This window comes from Astyanax mexicanus, chromosome 2 (genome assembly GCF_023375975.1).
Source record: "Astyanax mexicanus isolate ESR-SI-001 chromosome 2, AstMex3_surface, whole genome shotgun sequence".
Classification (NCBI taxonomy): Eukaryota; Metazoa; Chordata; class Actinopteri; order Characiformes; family Acestrorhamphidae; genus Astyanax; species Astyanax mexicanus.
This window is the reverse complement of record NC_064409.1, coordinates 13,869,647-13,890,365: the sequence shown is the minus strand read 5'-3', so window position 1 is coordinate 13,890,365 and position 20,719 is coordinate 13,869,647. Positions and strand designations below refer to the sequence as shown.

Sequence of the window (20,719 nt, the reverse complement as noted above, 5' to 3'; positions counted from 1 at the left end):
ACAGACTTAAAGTCAATAAATATTAACAGCAGCAGCAGCAGCCATGTTTATTATTGGCCTGAACTCACGAGGATTCAAATGCCCCTAATTTGGTTTGGTTGAGAAACTTTTAGAGGTGTTTCTGTTTGGAAGGATGTGATCATCCAAACTAAAATGTACAGAATTTATTTATTTATTTATTTAAGATGAGAGGGCTGTGGATTTCATTCATCAAGACAACAGATATGTGATTAACAGATGGCTGTTAATAGAAACCTGGTGATACTTTGAGCAAGACGATATATCTATGTAAATACTGTGATTTTCTAAACTAAAATCTTATTCCTAAAATTCATTCCTAAAAATCAAAACGATGGGATCTGAAGTATAACAGTGCTAGAGTGAATGAGCCACTGTTTGAATATAAACTATTATTATAAATTTTAAATGAGAAATTGTGTTTTTGAGAATCAGTACAGCATTGATAAACATTATATTGTGATACTTTGATGAATCAATAGAGACTTTGCATAGAGTTAGTGTTGCTGTCTGATAATGTTTTGTTATTGATAATAATAATAATAATACAGATAGATAAATATACAGACATATAAACATAGATAGATAGATAGATAGAATCGTTATTGTCATTATGATTCTTAATATGACTCTTAATGTGATCCTATTATTATTATAGAAGCTTATGTTGCTGTTGACAATAATAATAATAATAATAATAATAATAATAATAATAATAATAATAATTATTATTATTATTATTATTATTATCATTATTATTATTATCAATGCTTTTATCAAAACTAGTAATAAGAAAAGAGCAATTTAAATAATAATGAGAATTATAAAATTGGGACTCTTCACATGCAAAGCAAACACACACACACACACACACACACACACAGAAAGTGGGTGCTAACAGAGAGATTGGGCAGGTTATTAAATGTGTAGGTATTCTCCGGCTCAGTTGTGAGCATGTGTGTGTGTGTGTGTGTGAGAGAGAGAGAGAGAGAGAGAGAGAGAGAGAGAGAGAGAGGGAGAAGTGAGGAAAAGAAAGAAAAGAGGAAGCTGGGCGCAAGAAGTGTGTGAAGTTAACAGCATCTGGCCTCTCTTTAAGAAGCCTCTGGAGGCCTGTTAGCTGGACTGCTCATTTCAATGCAGAGGGAAAAATTGTCTCCCTCTCTCTCTCTGAGTGTCTGAGCATGAGAACACACTGTCACTCTCTCTGCTGTCTCCGCTCACTCCTCCTGCCTACACACACACACCGGCCTGTCCTACACACACCTCATTACCATACGCCGGAGACCCTCAGCACTCCTCTCGCACAGCACTATTTTTACACAGCTCTCTTAACTAGACCAGGATAATGAATATAATAATAATAATAATCAGCATGGTGTTTGGTATTGCTGTTTTTGTTTAAAAAAAAATAAAATGAATAAATACATATAATTGGACAATGATTTAACTTTAATATATGTATGGTAATATGATTTTTTTGTTCAATATTCCAATATATATATATATATATATTTTTTTTTTTTGTAGCATTACAGCAGTCACTGACTGATATTCACTGAAGAGAATCATGAATGGTTAGTGTTTTTCTGTAGATTTGTGTTGTAAATATCCACATCAGAACAATTCTACAATTATATTGACAGAAATTAAGAAATATATTGTGATGTTATACATTTTTTGGACATATCAACCATCCCTACATAATTTAATCATTTAGTAATTAGTAATAATTATAATGATTAACATCGATTAACATTAGCTATTCTTATTTTTGTTGTATTTATTTCGTTAGTTTTGAACCATAATAATAACAATTCCTGTAACTAATAAAAATAATGCATTTTAACACATTTGCGCACACTTCACCAGTCCCACACACAGTCAGTAGGTGTGTGTCTATGTGTGTGTGTGTGTGTGTGTGCAGGTTAAAACAGAGGACAGTAATGAGAGGGAGGGGGTTGACCTCAATCAGACGTGTATGGAAGCAGAGACAGAGACAGAGAGGCAGAGAGAGAGACAGGCGCTGTGATGATGAATGGGGGGAGAGGCCATGGTGTCGGGGTGCTGTTGTAATCACCAGCTGGAGTGTGTGTGTGTGTTTTGGGAGGGGGGTGGCTTCTGGAGGGGCCCACACACCCCTGCAGGACACACTTCATTCTGCTACAATGCCCCCTCACCACTGGCTTTCAGCTGCCTACACCAGCGCTGGCAGAGTGTGCCCCCATTCCAAACACACACACACACACACAAACGGATGAATTCACAAATAAAGAGCATTAAACAAGTACACACGCACACACACACTTTTACAACTGCAAATACTCCCAATATTAAACAACAACTAAAAGTGGCACAACTTACATTTATGTGTTATTTTCTAAATAATAAAAAAAAGATAAATACTGAATTTTTGATTATGGAAACAAAAAAAATAACAGAGAACTCACACACACTCGTGCCTGAACACACACTCACACTCACACCCACACACACAAATATCCATAGCCCTGAACCTCTCCTGCAGCTCAGCCTGACCCCCAGCACTGCGCTTTTTGGTGAGCTGTCAAAGCCATCAGTCAGTGAATGTAGACACATAGACACAACTCCACGGATATGCTGTCCCCCAAAAAGCCATAACATACACAATAACACACACACACTTACACACACACAGACACACACACACACACACACACTTACTGAAAGTGCTGGAAGATACAGCCAAATTTATGTCTAAATACAATATAATTCTTAAATTTGTTTCAATATGATATAATATGAAAATAACCAACTATATAGATTGTCTGCATAGATGTCACAAATATGTAAATACAACTTTCAGCTAAAAAAAAAATGATTTGCCAAATTACGTAAAATAAAGTTCTCTGTGACTTGTGATGTAAATGATGCACAAATTTTTATCTGACATATACATGACAGCGGAAATATGTTTAAAAAGTATTTTACTGTTGCTAACACAACAGTATATCTATCTTGATATAAATATCATATAGATAGTAAATGTTTATATAGATACTAAACACACACACACACACACACACACACACAAATATGCATGCACAGAGAAGCACAGAACATCTAGAGAAGTTAATGCCTGTATTAGTCTTTTTTACATAAGTATGCATTTAAATATATTGCATATCCAAAATGTCAACTTTACAGGAGGAGAAAAAAAATTCTTCTAAACTTTCAATGAAAGTCAATGCAAAAGAGATTTAGTCATTTAATTCTAAAGCCTGAATTTTTGATTAAACAATGTAAAAAGCTGTAAAAAGCTGTTAAAAAAAAAACTAAAAAAGTCAAACACCAAAAACATCAACTTTACTTACAAATTTACTTACATAGTTTTTTTTAAGCATGACAACACCAATATAATATAGTGTGTAATACTTCAATATATAAGATATTAATCTCAGAATGAATATGCCAAGCTTTCTATAATCTGTCTCTTACAATAAAAATAAAATTTAATCCTTTAAATTTTCCTCTTTTTTCAGTTATAGTTCAGTCCACACAACACTATAAACAGCCCACAGCATACAGCAGGTCCACATCTGAAAAGAAGCCCCTCTCTCTCTTCAGCGGGCAGACAGACCACTGGAAGTCGAGTTAGAATGCCCTCTGGTGGCAGTCAGAGCAGCCCAACACTCGCTCAGTGCATTACACGCGCTCCGGCTCACTCCCCCCTCTTCTCTCCCACGCACACGCTCACGGCCTCGGCTGCAGCGTGCCGCTCACGCCGGTGAGTAAATACCAATAAAACAGTAAATATCTCCTCGGAAAAAGCATCAAAATCACAGCAAGCATCACACAACTGCTCTTCTCAGCACCAGAAGAACTGCCAAACCCACTGATTCAACCTCTCTCTCTCTCTTTAACCAGCCTCCACCACAAACAAGCAGCCCTCACAGCCAGCACACAAAACAACAAATCAATAATCAACCAAAAAATACATAAAGAGACATAAAAAAACAAAAGCACCTACAGAAAGAAGTCCAGTCCCTGCCTGCACACACAGTGGGTGGGTTTCCAGAGCCCCCGTGCCCGAGTGTCAGTGTGAATCTAAGCCCTGAGAGCGAGAAACACAACTTACCTGCTGTTGTTGCAGATGCAGCAGCTCGACTGTGCTTACTTCGCTGCTCGTGTCACCGCTTGATCTTCCATCTCTACTGCCAGCATCTAATTGGCTGCTTAGGGTGCTCATTCCATTTTGACTCATTGAACTGTTGCTTATTGTCTCACTGGCCGACTCCTGCATCATGACTTAATACCTAGAAGTGATTAAGAGGCACCAGTTAAGGCTCTTGTTACAATCCCCCCTTTTTTTTTTAAGAAAAAAAAAAAAGAAAGAAAAAAAAATTTCCATTATCAAGCCCTGGTCCCTCTCTGCAAATTAAAGCATTTAACAGGGGGAGGGGGGTTGCAGAAGGGGGGGGGGATGCGGGAGAAATTATGCATTCATTGTGTAAATGAAGCAATACAAAGAGATGCACGTTTTCTGAGCTCATGGGGGGGGAGAGGAGAAAAAAAAGAAGGAGCAGGAGGAGGAGAAAGAGAAAGAGGAAGAAGAAGAGGGTGCTGGTGCTTTTGGGTGCTTGTTTTTGTGTATATGGAAAAAATAAAAATAAAATAAAATAAATTGGTTTGCTTTAGATTTATGTATATGTATATTTATATATGTGAACTTTTTTTTTCTTTAACCAATTTCACACCCATACAAAACAAAAAAACAAACAAAATAAAAAAACAAACAAACAAACAAAACTATTTATTTAAAAAAAAAATACTTGTTTTTGCAATCTTAAAAATGGTCAAAATTCTAAACTGCAAATGCAAACATGAACAATGCATTTATAATCTCATAATCTCAAATGTCATAAAAAGTGAACTGCATTGCATCATATTTTTTATATATTTTTCCCCTCTCGTCGTCCACCTAAAATCCCCGCGCGTGAACCTAACTAAAACATCCCCAGTGTGCTGCTGCTGCTACGGTGTCAGAGTTTTTTACGCTGCGTCTCGACTGAATGAAGTTGCTTAATGACGCACAGCTAATCATGCAAAATTAAAATTGGGTCTCAGAGACGAAGAGAGGAGGACAGGAGGAGAGGAGGAGAGGAGGAGAGAGGAGGGGGGTAACAAATCACATGGTACCATCCTGTGATGAACGATACAATGGTCTTCTCCCTTCTCTCTCTCTCTCTCTCTCTCTCTCTCTCTCTTTTTCTTAACTGGAGCTAAATAAAATTTGCCTGCAAGGCTTTTTAAATTATTTTTAAAGGAGGGATAAAAAATAACAAAAAAAATGTAAATAAAATTAAATATTTAAAAAAGAGAAAAACATGACATATTGATTACAGTTTTCTTATCTTTTTTTTTTTTACTTCATTGCATTTTTGTTTGGTTTAATCAAACCTGCGATATTCAATAATTTTCCACACATTTTTACATTTATTTAAAACATTAAGTGCCACCCCAATCCCCTTAGCACAATTAGACTGTGCCCAAATCTAAAAAAGAATAAATAAATTAATTAATTAATTAAAATAACAGACTGCACTGCACCAGCGCCACACAAGCTTTCGATTTTGGAAAATGATATTAAATAATAATAATATTAAGAATGATATTACATAAATGAATTTCACCAGCATCTATTAGTCTAGAATTAGAAATTAACCAAAAAAAAAAAAAGCAAGCAGGGTGGGGTGTGTGTGTGGTGTGTAGAGTAGTGTGGTATAGGAAGGGAGTAGAGGGGGGGGGCTGCAAGAAAAGAAAAAAAATCTATCACGAATATCACTAATGATTGTGCTAAAAACAGCATAAATTATGCATATTACCTCCTCTCTAGTAATAAATGTTTTATCATTTTCCCTGCATAAATGCTCTGTACTTTCAAAGGGCCAATGAGGAGTCCTGCCAAGATCTGTGGAGATCCTCGCAATAAATAAAAGAATCGGCCTGACCCAACAAACGCAATTCAAGGTGTGTTCTGCATAGCTAATATACCCACAAGAGCCTTTTTAATTCACACACTCGGCAGCTCCAACCTCATCGCCTCTCTGTCATTCACACACTCATTAAAACACCTTCTTCTTTCTTTTTTCCTTTTTTTTCACCCCCCCCTCTCTTCTTTTCTTTCTTCTTCCCCATTACACATTTTCTTCCTCTCAGGAAATTATTACTGGATGTCTCATATTTCATCTTATTAAAATATAAACAATATTAATTATATTAATGGAGACCACCATCTTCCCCCCTCTCCACCACTACCACCACCACTTTCACTCCATCCCCACACCCCTGTATAATAATAACCCTAATCTCATGTTGTAATGTTTAGAGCGGATTGGTTTTTGAGCAATATTTTCATTTATTTCTCTGACAGGGCTGCCGTCCTCCTCTGCTTAGATTAAGCACATCAATTTTGTCACCTGCTCTGCATGGGCAATTAGCGCGGCGCTTTGAATAAGAGTATACAGTAGCGAGACAGCTTAGCGTTGAAAAATAACACCGATAATCAAATGCTCGACACAACAAAGAAGACGTCTTCTAATCCGTGGCTGCTTTTCAGATCAGTAAATGGCATTTTAACGGCACGGGAGCTTTCTTCTGCTGAAAAGAAAGAAAGCTGTGGCGGCAGAGGGAGCGCGTGCGTTCACGCGCGTGTGTTTGCGTGCCGTCCAGAAGGACGCCTCAAACAGCCAGGCAAGGGAAAAACACACACACACACACATAGGCAGACAGAGGAACATGACTTAAGTTACACACTGAGGGTGACAGCTGCTCACACCACGGTCAACAAACAACTAACTAGACGTACGAGCTCTGCCACAAACAATGCCAGCTATTAACATACACACACAGCATTAACTCACACATATGACAAAAAAAGAAAGAGAGAGAGAGAGAAAGAGAGAGAGAAAAAGAGAGAGAGAAAAAGAGAGAGAGAGAGCATGACGACTAGGTGCTGATGAATCTCTCTTGAAGAAACACAAAGCTGCTGTAGAGATCAGGGGACTAATGAGTATTCAAATTAGGCATAAATTTTACATGCCCCCCTGTTTTAAATATTCAGAGAAAGAGTGCCTGATTGCCTTTACTCCCGTTTTAAGAACAATCTAATGGAGTGTTTTTTAACAGCAATGAAGTGCATAACTTGAAGACGGAGATAAGAAAAAGCGAGAAAGATTAAAAAAAAAAGAAAAAAAGAAAAAAAAAAGAAAAAGAAACGAGAAAAAGTTAATCCGCCCCAAAATCAACTCAAACCTACAAACCTCCAATTAAGACCACTCCGACAAGCCTGTTTAATAAATTGGAAATTCAAATATAATTTTTTCAAAGCGAAAAGATGGTGATTATTTCTACAGAAATTCAATTCGAAATTCCGATGCAATATTAACATTTTACACACACAGACAGAGAGACCTGGCTTCAGTTTTATATATATATATATATATATATATATATATATATATATATATATTTCTTTTCCAAAAAAGCAAAAAAAAAAAGAAAAGAAAGAGAAGTATTGATAAAAAATGTATAACACGCCAAACAGAATTTCTACCAAAAAATCAAAAATCAGGAACCTGCCTTTCTTTTTCTCCTATTTTTTCTATTAATGCCACAGAATACTGATGAGATCATTAAAGACACACACACACACACACACACACACACACACACACACATCATTAACACCATATTTACCTCCAAAGTCACATTATCCAAAAGTTGTATGTAGGTGTGTAACTGGGAAATAATAGGCATGCAGATGTATGCAAAGTGTATTCAGGGAGATCAGATGGTGCTTTAACCTTAATGACAGCGGTGAGATAAATTAATTAGCCATCTAACAGCAGCATTCAAATCTGCCAATTACAATGTCAATTAGAAACACACCCTCGCCTGCATTCGTTTCCACGCCACGGAGCAGGGGAGGAGTGAGCGGCGGATGCGTGCACGCGCCACGGACTCAGAGGAGTGTCACTGCTCACTGTACAGGCTGAGAGAGATGGACAGTGACAGGGGGGAGAGAGAGAAAGAGAAAGAGAGAGAGAGAGAGAGAGACAGAGAGAGAGAGATGTGTTCATCACACACACACACACACACACTCCTCCGTCTCGGCAGAAACACACACACGCGCTGGCCCTAAGGGCGAGCAGGCTGTCACTGTATCAGACTGTCCTTTCCTAAAAACCCACTGGGGCTGAAGGTTAGCTGGTTCCCACTGGAACAATATTTACAGCTTCAGTTAAGAATGCTGCGGCTGTAACAGTCCAGTCACCTTATAGCCCACAGCAAACTGGCACCATCCATAAAGATACATAAAAAAGAATGTACTGGTCTGTATTCATACTGTATTGATATCACTTATTACAGCTATCAGCACGGTGACAGTCCCTCGTGCCACGAAAACTCAATACATAACTCAGTTACTCACAGAAAAAGGACGCAGTCAGTCAAACAAAGAGTGGTGAGAAAAGCAGAGATGCACCAATAAGAAAACTGTGAGGAGGAATTGTGCTCTCTAGTCTCTCTGTATAAAATGTACTTTTTTTCCTACGAAACCTTGCATCTTCAGTTTTGCGGGTTTTTTTTTTTACTTTTGTCATACTCTAAATCTGGCAGTTGTTCTTTATAGTGTTTTAAAAATGAATGAATAAATGAATCAAAGAGTCTCTTGTAAAAGGGAGTTTATCAAGGACACACAGTTCATAATCACAAACCTGACATATAACTGTATTATACAATACAGTGGTAAAAAATGGTGAAATGAAAAAAGGAGACTAGATGCTTCAGTCAAAACACTTTTATCAGATCTCAGCTTTGAGATCTTGAAGTTTGAGGCTTGTTTGGTATCTTTTTAAGTTTGCTTAAGTTTGCTTATTGGCTTTTTGAGTTGTTTATGACCTACACAGCCACACTAAAACTTCCTACAGTATTTTCAGTTAGAGCATATTTGTTTCTTTTAGTTTATTTTTTACAAGTGCAAAAATTATTCATATTATTAAATACTCTTTTCCTCAAAAATCTAGTGCGTCATTAGGGATGAGCAACATGACATTTTTTTTTTGTATTATTGTGATACACAATATATCACAATAATGTGGCTATATAGTGACTGTGGATCTTCATTGAAGTGTGTAGTCACACTGCAGGACAAGCAATAGTGTGTAACACTGATATACATTTTATTTTTGTTTTCCATGGCATCTACCTGAGTCCCAACACAGCCCAATTTACATTTTTTATTTTTTTTTTGGAGTGCATTATTGATATTCTGACGTTCAATTTTGCAAACAAAAAACAACAAGAAAAAACACAGAGATTTAAACACTGACCAACAGCACGATTCACTACAAGGTGTGTAATGAATTATATTATATTTATTTGGATAAAGAGCTGCAGATTGTAAAGCATTGTTTTTAATCTTCTGTTTCTGATGCTTTTTGTCTGATTTTCAAAATACGATGATCATCAGAATGGTGATATATATGTTTTTTCTATATAGCACACCCCTACATGTGTAGTCAATACCAGTTAAAGCAGGAGATTAAAGCTGCATTTCTTCATTTCATCCCTCAAACATTCAAAGACCATCCATAAGCTCCAAGCTGCAGACTTGATAAAACCATGAAATCGCTGCAGCTCTTATATAAAGACATATTTGCCCCGAGTCTTTTTGTGTTCCTGGTTTGTTTTTTTAAGCGATGTATCACTATCATGCTCGCGATTCCTCTCTGTCTGTGTAAATGTTTGCTCTCAAATTCATGCGACGTGCAACTCTGTCTTTTCCATCAGGTGAAAAATCCCAGACAGAATCCTGACAACGCATTCAGGGCTACGGCTGTGATTTCAGGGGGATATAAGCAGACGGAGGAAGGTGTGGGAGGGGAGAGAGCCACTTACAGCCCAGATGTTTCGCTCACATACACACGCGCACACGCGTGTGATCACACACGCGCACACCAATTCAGTTAAGCTGACTTCAAAGACGCTAATGTTGACTCATTAACTGACAAGACGATGCTTTTCCTAAATCTCAGACGAATGCCTGGAATGCATCTCCTGCGTCAGCATCAGCTTCAGCACTGTCATTATGGAGTGGTTTGTTAAGAGATGACCTTTAACCTTTTGGCTGAAGGTTTGGCTAAAGTAGTCACCCCCTCCACCGAACAGAACCAGGAGAATGGAGGTGGAAAAGAGCCTGATGATTCTTTCAGAAAGGCGTCAGAAAGAGCAGACTCTGTTCATTATCAGTGCATTGCTCAGGTGCTAGGAATTCCACCAGTGCGGGAGGAGAGAAAAAAAAAAAACCCTTAAAAATTACATTTCACAGTCTGCTAGCTACTCCCACTCAGATCCAGTTAAGATATGGATAGTGTTTAAAATAATCACAAATTCTGTGCTCCACTGAAATTAATTCATCATTGCCATAAGTTACAATGCATACAAAATAAAGAAGTGCAGCAGCCAGCATGCTCAAATATTTAATAGTTGGGATTGCTTAATAAATCAAAATGCCAGATTTGCACCATTTGAAACACGCCACGCTGAAGCTCGGCCACACCGGCTGACGTGTTATCCGGATCTGACTGCGTCTGATCCGCTGCTCTAGCGCACCAAAAAGAAAGAAAAAAAAAAACGCAGGTACACTGAGGAGCACAGAAGAAGAATTACAGTGACTAATAAACAGCATGTCTATAAAAGAGGCCTTTAAGGCGCAGGAGAATAAATACAGGCACTTTTAACATTCAAAAGTCCTCTGAAGATTAACAATGCACGCCAGATGATCTTTTTTGGCTTTAAAGGGCCACCATACAGAGAGTTAACGACTCCCATATAAACCTGAGTAATAGTGCGGCGCTGCTCTCAGATAGGAGGATTTCAAAGTGATTCACAATGGATGAGATTGCTTTGGAAAGAGAGAGTGGGCAAAAAAAAAAAATCATATTTACAAAAATTACCACTTGCAGAAATGAAAGGAGCTGGGAATAATAAGATGGTCTTTTCGGATTAACGTTATGCAAAGTAACGGAATCAAATGTTGTTATCTGTGGTACGAGAGAGCACATTTAGGGGTGGAAAAAAGCCAGTCAAATTTCAATTCATCACTTCAGCCGACAATAAATAGTCTTTATGTCATATGAGTCATTCTGCGGAGAGCGTTAATTCGCTTCTATTTACATTAGTAGAACAAGAAAAGGCGAAGAGAGATAAAAGGAAGAATGGAAAGCGAGAAAAAGAGGCAAGAAGTGAGGCAATCTTTGTGTGAGGGGTGTGAGATCTCCTGAGGGAGAAGCTGAGGCTGAGCTCAGCAGGGCCTCGGTGACATAAATTCACTTCAGGATGAAACCTGCAATAACCACAATTCACATTACTTACTCCTACTACTACACCAAAACGTACAGTATCAGTCAAAATCCAGGAAACGCCCTCTCATTCAGTGTTCCTTATTTTATTTTTTATTATTTAATAAAGTTTAAATTAATATTAAAGAGGAACTATAATGAGTGTTGCAGTGTTAAAGTGTTTTACTGCGATAACAGCTTGCTTATAGAGAGACAAAAAATTAGGAGAATGTTTTACTGTCCAAATGCTTATAGATCTCACTGTATACAGATATTACCTTCAGAAAAATATTTTATGTCAGCACCAAATACAACAAAATAAAAACAATAATTAAATATTAAAAAAGTAAAAAAGATAAAATAAAATAATTTGTAAAAAATGTTATTTTATATTTAATAAAATAAAATAGGATATTTCAGTTTAGCAGTCTGCACAGGCAGAGCAGAGTAAAGTCTGAAGTAGACTCTTGTCTACTCTAGCACCACTGTACTCCATATAATTAAAACTGTACCCAGCCAAAGCACCTCCCTGTAGGAGAACAAGACGCAGAAAGTAGGTGAACAGACAGTGACACTATCTAATCAAGCAGTCCACCCGTTTTCATTTTGGGTAATTTCTTTAATTAACTCAGCCCACCTAATCATCAGTAATTGACCTATAAAAGGGGGAGGCCCCATTGTCTGCTCCAATCAGCTTTGGCAGGAGAACAGTTCTGAGGCAAGTGCTCTCTCTCTCTTTCTCTCACTCTATCTCTTTCCCATTCACTCTCATTCACTCCCTCTCTCTCTCTCTTTCTCTCTCTTACTCAGTCACTCACTCAGGCACTCACTCAAAGCTCTATTTATCCATCTTCCTGGACTATTTACCCGACTCAAATGCATATTTCATTTCAACGTGGCTCTGTTCTGGTCCAATTATCCTAAGTGACACCGGCTGTTTTTTTCTTCTTCTCTGCTGTCTTTTTGCATGAGGGGTGGTGGTAGGGGGCTTGTGGGGAGGTTAAATATTAAAAGGTGGAGGGGGCCCCACATTGACTTTCCTATACCGGTGCTAAGAGGTGCTTAAGAGTCTTCTGGCAAACGTCGTAGGCGAGGGGCAGACACCGGCGTTAAAGGCAATGGCAAAAAGGGGCATGAGAAAAGAATCAAGGGGTTAGATGGCAGGAGCGAGGAAGCGGCACCCCAGCAGCCCGGCAGCCCGGTCGCGCTGCCACACGGCTGCGCAGCCATAAAGACATAGCTCATAGTGACGTTTCCAGTTATTTGGGGCTGATTAGGGTCATTATGTCCCCGGCTCTGATTTATGTTGTCATTCCCTCTCTCCAGTCCTGCATCGATAGATCTTAATGAATTGGTAAATAAGGGTGAAGATTATACTTGACAACACCGCAACATTTCTCATTCATACCAGACAAGATTTATGTAACCAATTAGGGCCGTAACAGGCGGGATTGGTCAAGAGAAAAATAATCTTTCCAGAGGAAAATTACCCAAGTCTAACCCTCGACAAAACAGATAATGGGCAGTCTTTAGCAGCGGCTTAGTCAAAGCCTAGGCCGACCAGGCTGAAGGCTCCTCAAAAGTGCGCTCACAAAAAGAAGCGCTCCTCTTTTCCTCACAGACTTTTTAAATTGATTTTTTTTCCTCTTTAATTTTTTTTTTTCAAATGCATGTATCACTCACATTTGTAAAAAAAAAAAAAAAAAAACACAGTGAGCCACAATACTGTATTTCAGTACTTAAACACAAACACACACCAACCTCATCAGCCTTCATAACTACTAAAGCATACTGAAGAGTCTAGTTAATTCAGAAGCTTTGAATCTCATAAAAAATTGTAAAAAAAAAAAAAAAAAAGAGAAATAAAACATAAAAAGCACAAATCAACCGATTCCACAGAGCAGACTTCACTCACTCATTCATTCAGGTTTGATACAGTATGTGAGTGGCCTATTTGCATTTTTTAATAATCTCTTATTTCACTTATTTAATTTTCACTTCCACACTTGCAAGTGCGAGTAATCAGTCGGCCCGCTCTTTGTCATTAAAATATCAGATAAAAGTGCTGATCATCAATAGGGACCGACAGACCGGGAGGAGCCGAAGGGCGGGAGGGAACAGAGGTGGAAAATGAAAGCTAGAGAGAGAAAGAGAGAAAGAGAGAGAGAGAGAGAGAGAATGCTGCTGATCCAGCCAGCTCTTCCAGCTTCCCCCCTTCAAGCACATGCAAATGAGCCTGTGATGCTTAACTGCATCATTTATGGGGATAATAGCGGCATCATCATTACGGGGACTCAAATTAAATTACATCACAATTAGCATAACAAAGTGATTGGTTAAACTTTCAAAACAAATACCCCGCTCGGCTAATGAACGGTGTTAATTGGCCCGGGTGCATTCTAAATAAAATATGGAGGTAAACATGTGTTTTAGTTAAACAATTTTAAAATTCATTGTTTTTAGAGAGCGGGATGTGCGGGAAGAGGAGGAGGGGAGAGCGGAGGGATGGGTGGTTAAGGTGGAGGGATGGAGGGGGAAGAAAAAAAAGGCTGAAAACAGAATATCGGAATATTGCCGAGGGGATTTGTAAGCTGAAATATAAAATGTGTAGCATTTAATTTCATTGCACTAAAGAACCTATTATGTTCAGACTCTTGAGAACAATGTGAATTATCTGTCCTCAGAATGCGGCCGGACCGGTTCTCCGTACAAACTAATCACGTAGCTCATTATGCATCGGGTATTAAATTATGAAGAAGAGCCGTTCTGCATTCCAGCACAAGCCCTATGAAATGTTAATAATATGCTCACAATAGCCCAATACCATGCCTTACTCGCCCTCATGAATATTTAAGTAAACAAATTATCTGCCTGCCTTTGATAGAGATAATTAGTATTTCAACGCTCATCATTTTACTGACCCCTCCTCCTGGGGAGAGTGAGTGGGAGAGGCTCTATAAAGTTCCGGCTGACGGCAAAAAAAAAAAAAAAAACTCCTTTAAAAGAGGAAAAAAAAAAAGAATCACAAAATAATACGGAAGTTCAATGTAATAAAACAGATATATGCAAGTCATTTATATTTTACCACTATTAGCTTATTAAAGAAACATAATGGCCTTTCCTCCTCCTCTCTTCTGCTCTCTTCTCTTTTCTTTTTCTTTTATATCACCACCAGCAGTAGATACACACCAGTGTAAAGTGAAGCCCAATAAAAACATTAGTTTCACCTCTTGATTTTAATGACGGTGGATTGGCCTATTAGCACATTGTAAACTCGGCAGTAGCACATTCCTAAACAGCGAACGCTGAGTACACTTCAAATAAAACCACACACACACACACACAGGCAGACCAGGCAAAGTTGAACTGCTCTGTTCTCCCGCTCACACACACACACGTGCGCACACACACTCTCTCTCTCTCTTTCTTTCTTTCTTTCTCACACACACACACATCCATTCATCACTGTGATTGCCATATCAGCAGTAATTAACCCAGAGACAAAAGCAAATGGAACAAGCCAGAGCAGGATGGATCCTCCGCTCCTCGCTAAAGCGCCAGGAGGGAAAGCGAGGAACGGAGGAGCTGAGGGAAGGAGGAGTGGAAGGAGAAAAAGTGGATGGAGAGATGGATGGAGAGAGGAGGAGGTTAGCGATCAGGGTTACCTGCATGTGGGAAGCGGGGACGGGGCTGCTCTGCTGTGCTGAGGTGTGCTGAGGTGTGCTGTGCTGGCTGTTTGGCTGTTCGGCGCGCTGGCGGCTGCTGTCACGGGCAGCGGCGTGCTCTTATCTGTGTCATCACTCCAACTGTGTTTATACAGTCTGGCATCATAAACAAGCGCCTCGCTCGCCCCCCGTCCCTCACACACTGCTCATGCATACTTAAGTCACCGGTACACCCATTAGAAAAAAGAAAAGGAGGAAAGGGAAAAAAAAAAAGAAGAAGAGGAGTCTCCCTCTCTCCTGACAATTATTCCATCATTTCCACTTGTCACCGCGCAATTACAGCAGAGGACAGACACACACAGAGACACACAGACAGACAGACAGACTGGGAAACAGTGAGACAGACAGACAGATAGATAGACACATAGACAGGGGCCCAATAGAGGACTGGGCTTTTTTGACGGGGATGAAACAACACCACCAGCACCAGCAGCAGCAGCAGCAGCAGCAGCACAGCCAGCCGGGCAGGAAGAAGAAGGGGCCGAGAAGAGTGGGGTGGGCTGAAAAGTGTCCGAAACGGAAATTTATTGTACTACTATTTTACCCTGACATATACTGGAAATAATTAGATCATCTGACTATACTTTTTTTTCTTCTTCGTCTTGTTCTGTTTTTTTTTTCTTGTTGTTCGTATTCTTGTGTTTTTAAATAGATCAATAATTAATTTATTTGAACTTCAACACTTAAAAAACACTACTTATCAACACTTATCACACTATTAACATGTATATCTCTTTTTTATCTGAGCTTTAAGGTTTAACCTGTGGACTTCTTATAAAAGAAGTACAATTATTTCTGTTTTTTTTTGTATTTTTTTATTAAAATAATTTTTAAAAAGCGGTGCGGCGAGTTGCAGTTGAGTGAGAGGAGAGGAGAAGAGAGGTGAGTGAGTGAGTGTGTAAGTAAGTGTGTAAGTAAGTAAGTGTGTGTGTGTGTGTGTGTGTGTGTGTGAGAGAGAGAAAGTGAGGCTGCGCTGTGCTGGTTCTGAGTGTGTGTGTGTGAGAGCAAGTGTGTGTGTGTGTGAGAGAGAGAGTGAGAGCCTCTCGCTCAGAGGCTGTGCAGGGAGCTGCTCCTCCGACAGCAGCTCGCGCTCCAACAGGCGCCCCTCTCTCTCTCTTTCTCTCTTTCTCTCTCTCTTTATCTCTGTCTGTGTCTGCGCGAGAGAGGCGGCTGAGGCGGGTAGCGGAGGTGCCGGCTCTGTCGCGCTCTTACGCGCACAATCGTCTTGTGTGCGTCTTTCTCTATTAATTCTATTCGGACTCCGGCTGTGGGGACTTAACAAGCGCTAAGGGGGTTCCTCCCTTAATTCTCCTCCACAAGGTATGTGTGCCTGCTTGCTTTTCTAGTCTTTGCTAGTTGAGTGAGAGCGGTCTATTCAGAGAGCGACCGGCAGCCGGCAGCAGGCAGCAGGCGGCAGGCGGCAGGCAGCAGCCGGCAGCTGGTAGCCTCCACTGAGAAGTGAGCATGAGCGAGGGAGTGCTCCCCTAATAAACAACAATTAGCAACCTCTAGTCTTTAACTGCCGAAGAACAATACAGCTTGAAAAAAAAAAGTAAATAAGATAAAATAAAAATAAAATGTAATTAAAAATAAAATAAAAAAAATCAGCACATATGGCACATATCTAAAATATGCCTCGGAGTGCTACACACAAACCCATCCATGCTCAGAAGCTGTCAGAAAAAGAGAGAGAGAAAGAGAGAGAGAGAGAGAGAGAGAGAGAGAAAGAAAAAGTAACCTACCTTTTAAACAATGACAGAGAATCCCACTCCCCAAAGGTAGAGTCATTTGAAGATATTCTTAGAAGCCTTGAAGCAGTAATATGAATCAAAATGAGGGGAAAAGAATGCCACTGGTAGGCAACAGCATCAGAGAGAGTGAGAAAAAAATAGAAATGGGTGGGGGGTGGGGGGCAGAGTAAGAGTGTGGTGGTGGTGGTGGGGGGGGGGGGAAACTAGCTGACGCTCACTGTCAATGCCATCATCAAAGAACTATTTACAGCGGTATTTACACCACGCCAGCCGGTGCAGCCTCTGCCCCGTCACGTCCCGCAGCCTCTGCCTCGTTTTACCATCTCACTCCGGCGCAAACCTAATTATTAAAGCTAAACCGGCCAGACCTCTTTATTGTTTTGGCATTTCGCTTGGACTAATCGTACACACACATACACACACATACACATACACATACAAAAAAAATGGAATCAAGAAATATGATGGGGTTGGTTGGTTTGAGCTTGGGGCTGAGGGTGAGCTCTGGTTGGGTATGGTAGTTTCCGAAAGGGGGGTTGCTTGCCAGAGACTTTTTTTTTTTTTTTAGTTTTTTTTTTCCTTTCTTTCTTTCTTTCTTTTTTGTCCTTTTTTATGTGGGTAGTGACCAGGTAAAAGTATTAGAAGAAAAGAAGCAAACAGCACTCTTACAACACTATAACTCTTACTTTTAACTTCCGCTTCTATTTCTTACTTTTTCTTTTTTTTTTACTCACTTTTCTGGTCTTTTTTTCTGGTTTTACAACTACAAACTACAGTTAACATAATAAACTACAGAAGACAATGTTTTAATGAAATACTCCAATAAATGTGTCTGCTTCCTTCCTCTCTTATTATTAGGGAAAGCCTGCTAAAGCTGAAATCCCCCTAATAAAAGAAAAAAAGCAAGAAAAAATGACAGAAAGTGACAGAAAAAAAACTCCTTACAGAGAAAATATGTGAGTGGAGGAGAAGAAAAAGAAGAAGAAGGAGGAGGAGGAGGAGAAGGAGAAGGAGGAGGAGGAGCAGGGAAAACGCAAACCAGACAAGCCTTTTCACAGCTTTTCCTCCCGCGTCAGATAAAGCTTGGAAACCACTTCACAAAGGCAAATTTGTCTTTACAGATGTTAATCAAGCCTCAGTCTTTTCAGCTGCGGATTCCTCCATTTACTAACCTTAATTAGAACCGCAGAGCAAGGGGCCGCTGCCAGGCAGCCTTCACAGTGATGTATTGACATATGTGCCGTACTGTAAACAGTACACACTAGCAATGACATGGAACATCTTCGGCTAATGGTGTTTGTCAACCCTTTTGTCAATTTTGCTTTTTTTTCTCCCAATCTCTCTCTCTCTCTCTTTTTCTCTCTCTCTCTCTCTCTCTTTCTCGTTCTCCCCCTCCCCCCCCCCCCTCGCATGCCACAGATGTTTTTCTTAGACGCTCCAACAGACAGGAATCTACTTGCAGAGAAGAAAGCCCTCACTCTCCCCCAGGAGTGGAGTACAAAGGCCGGTCTGCACACAGCAGATGCAAAAAAGCAAGTCCATCTGCTACGAGCTTCCTCTGCCACATGGACTTGAGGAGATTTGAGAAGACGAAGAAGAAGAAGAAGAAGAAGAAGAAGAGTGAGGCTTGTCTGGCTTGGTGTGAGAGTTTGTGTGTGTGTGTGTGTGTGTGTGTACACACAACTGGAAGTGAGGAGGGAGTGAGGGAGGGAGCCAGCTGTTTATGTATGGGTAGCTCACTCAACATTACAAGCAGAAACTCACACAAACTGAGTGTGTGTGTGTGTGTGTGTTTGTGTGAGAAAAAAAGAGAGGGATTCTAAAGCATTGCCAAGAACAGAGAAAAGGGAGAGAAACATGTTTCGAAGGATCAAAATATTGGCGCTTTCGCCATGATTTATATAGAAGTGACATACAATAAAAACACACACCTAGCCCAGCAATCAGTAATGATCATTCTTACATTCGGACAAAACACACACATATATTTAAAGAGAGAGAGAGAGACAGAGTACTAAGCAAGAACTTTCATGTTGCACCAGATCCACCCAAGGCAGGCATGACAGATTTATTTAGCTAAAGATCTCGCCTCCAACGCAGAGCAAGACCACTCTTCTCCTCTTCTTGCTTCAAGCCCTTTGCTGGCATGATTTAACAAGCTCTGAATAGGACATTATCTCCCAGATGAACTCGAGCATATTTTACCAGTGTGATATCATTAAAGCTGTTGATCTCAGGCCAAGAACTCTTAACACAGATTCTGTAAAACAGTTTCTGTTTAGGCCTCCACCCTGTGCACTGTGATAAACACTAAACAAGGCAGAGCGAAGGTTGCATCATACAGTGTCAGCTGATGAAAGTCCTGGTTAAAGCAGCAATCGCTAAGATTTTTTTTCTTTTAAATTGAAAGCAGTAGTATTCCTGAGAGTTGAGAGGGGACAAAGAACATTTGAATCAATATATCTAATCAATGGTTCTCACACTCCTTGCAATGTTTAGAATATACGTTCAAAAAACTACCAGAGTGGTCTGGTAGGTTTGCAAAATATATAACTGTGAATGAAAATGAGCAAAACACTACTCATCTACTCAAAATCACATCATTTCACACACAAATTGATTTACATTAACCTAGATTAAAAGTACTCTTTCACATGGTTGGACATGTGCAATTACACATTCTCACCAGAGAGGTCTCTAAATCCCCAATTTCTTAAAACTTGCGAACTGTCACTTTAACATTAGATATTCTAAACTAAATGGACTGAACAAGTCCAGGCCATATTCTAACATTCCAACAAGCCACTGATGTAGACAGTGCCTACTACTTCCTCATGTATGTGCAATGCTAATTACAATTTCCTCCCTGCTTTCTCCCTTTCTATCTCTTTTTCTCTCTCTCTTTTTCTCTCTTCTATTCTCATTTTTGCAGGAGTGATGGACGGCCAAGGTCAATGAGGACAAACAATCCCAGCAGCGGCACTTGAGAGGTGGCAGAAGAAAGCCGGGGGGTGTGGGGGGGCCGGTGTTGCCGCCTGCGCGTGGTGGTGGTGGTGGTCACCGCCATGCCGGTGGAGCTTTCCGTCTCCAAGCGATGGCATAATTTCCATAGCAACCCCCTCTAACGATTCATTTTCAATTAAAGCAGACACAAAAACGTGATGCCCCGAGCCAGCAGACGGTGTCAAGAGCCCATCTCCTCTGTCTTCCTTGCTCCCTCATGGGGGGAGATGGTGATGGTGATGATGATGATGATGATGTGGCCTCCTTGAGTCCAACACCACCAGTCTACAGGCTACTGTGTTACAGTAACAATCACACAGCCCCACACGGTCCCCACACATCACGAGCCACCATCAAGCACTCGTAACACTCGTAAACCGATCACTTAGAGCAGGTCATACTCGCCATACTCTCATACACTCATATGCACACCAGTGCAGTAACCAATGGTGTGTTAACAATTACCACCGTAGATTTAATGGTATAGCGTACATCGTGAAAATGTATCAGATGAATGAACGAGCGATTCTCAAGCAAGGCAAGGCCACACGCTCCTTCGCTCGTGTGCAGTCATTGAGAATTTGATGCGTTTCAGGCCTGGCAGAATTGCCACAAGCATCAAAGCTGTTCTCTCTGGTTGAAGAGTTATCCACTTGAGTTCATCTCCACCTCCATTCTCCTCCCTTCCCCCTCTCGCCGCAGCCCCTGTCCGTCCGAGGCGAGCGGCATGCGCACGCCACTTGTAAACATTGCCCTAATAAACTCAGCGGCGTGTTGCTGTCTGTCTCTCGCCTGTAGACCTGCCTTTATTTGCACATGTATGGGATTTCAATAGAATGTGACA

The 20,719-nt window shown here is 40.1% G+C and overlaps 1 protein-coding gene across 5 annotated transcripts in view; it reads right to left on the bottom strand.

Annotated features, from left to right (window-relative positions):
• foxp2 (forkhead box P2) overlaps positions 1-20,719 on the bottom strand; it is a 137,390-nt gene that overhangs the window by 74,352 nt on the left and 42,319 nt on the right. For 3 of the 5 annotated variants that reach the window (XM_049473413.1, XM_049473410.1, XM_049473412.1), the window contains exon 4: positions 4,133-4,310. The exons of 1 other annotated variant lie outside the window; for it this stretch is intronic. In XM_049473413.1, the coding sequence (XP_049329370.1) occupies positions 4,133-4,300 (168 nt within the window). In that variant the 5' untranslated portion in view covers positions 4,301-4,310. Of the gene's footprint in view, positions 1-4,132; positions 4,311-16,863; positions 16,929-20,719 lie in introns of those variants that run through there. One more of the 5 variants, XM_049473411.1, reaches the window with a different exon arrangement.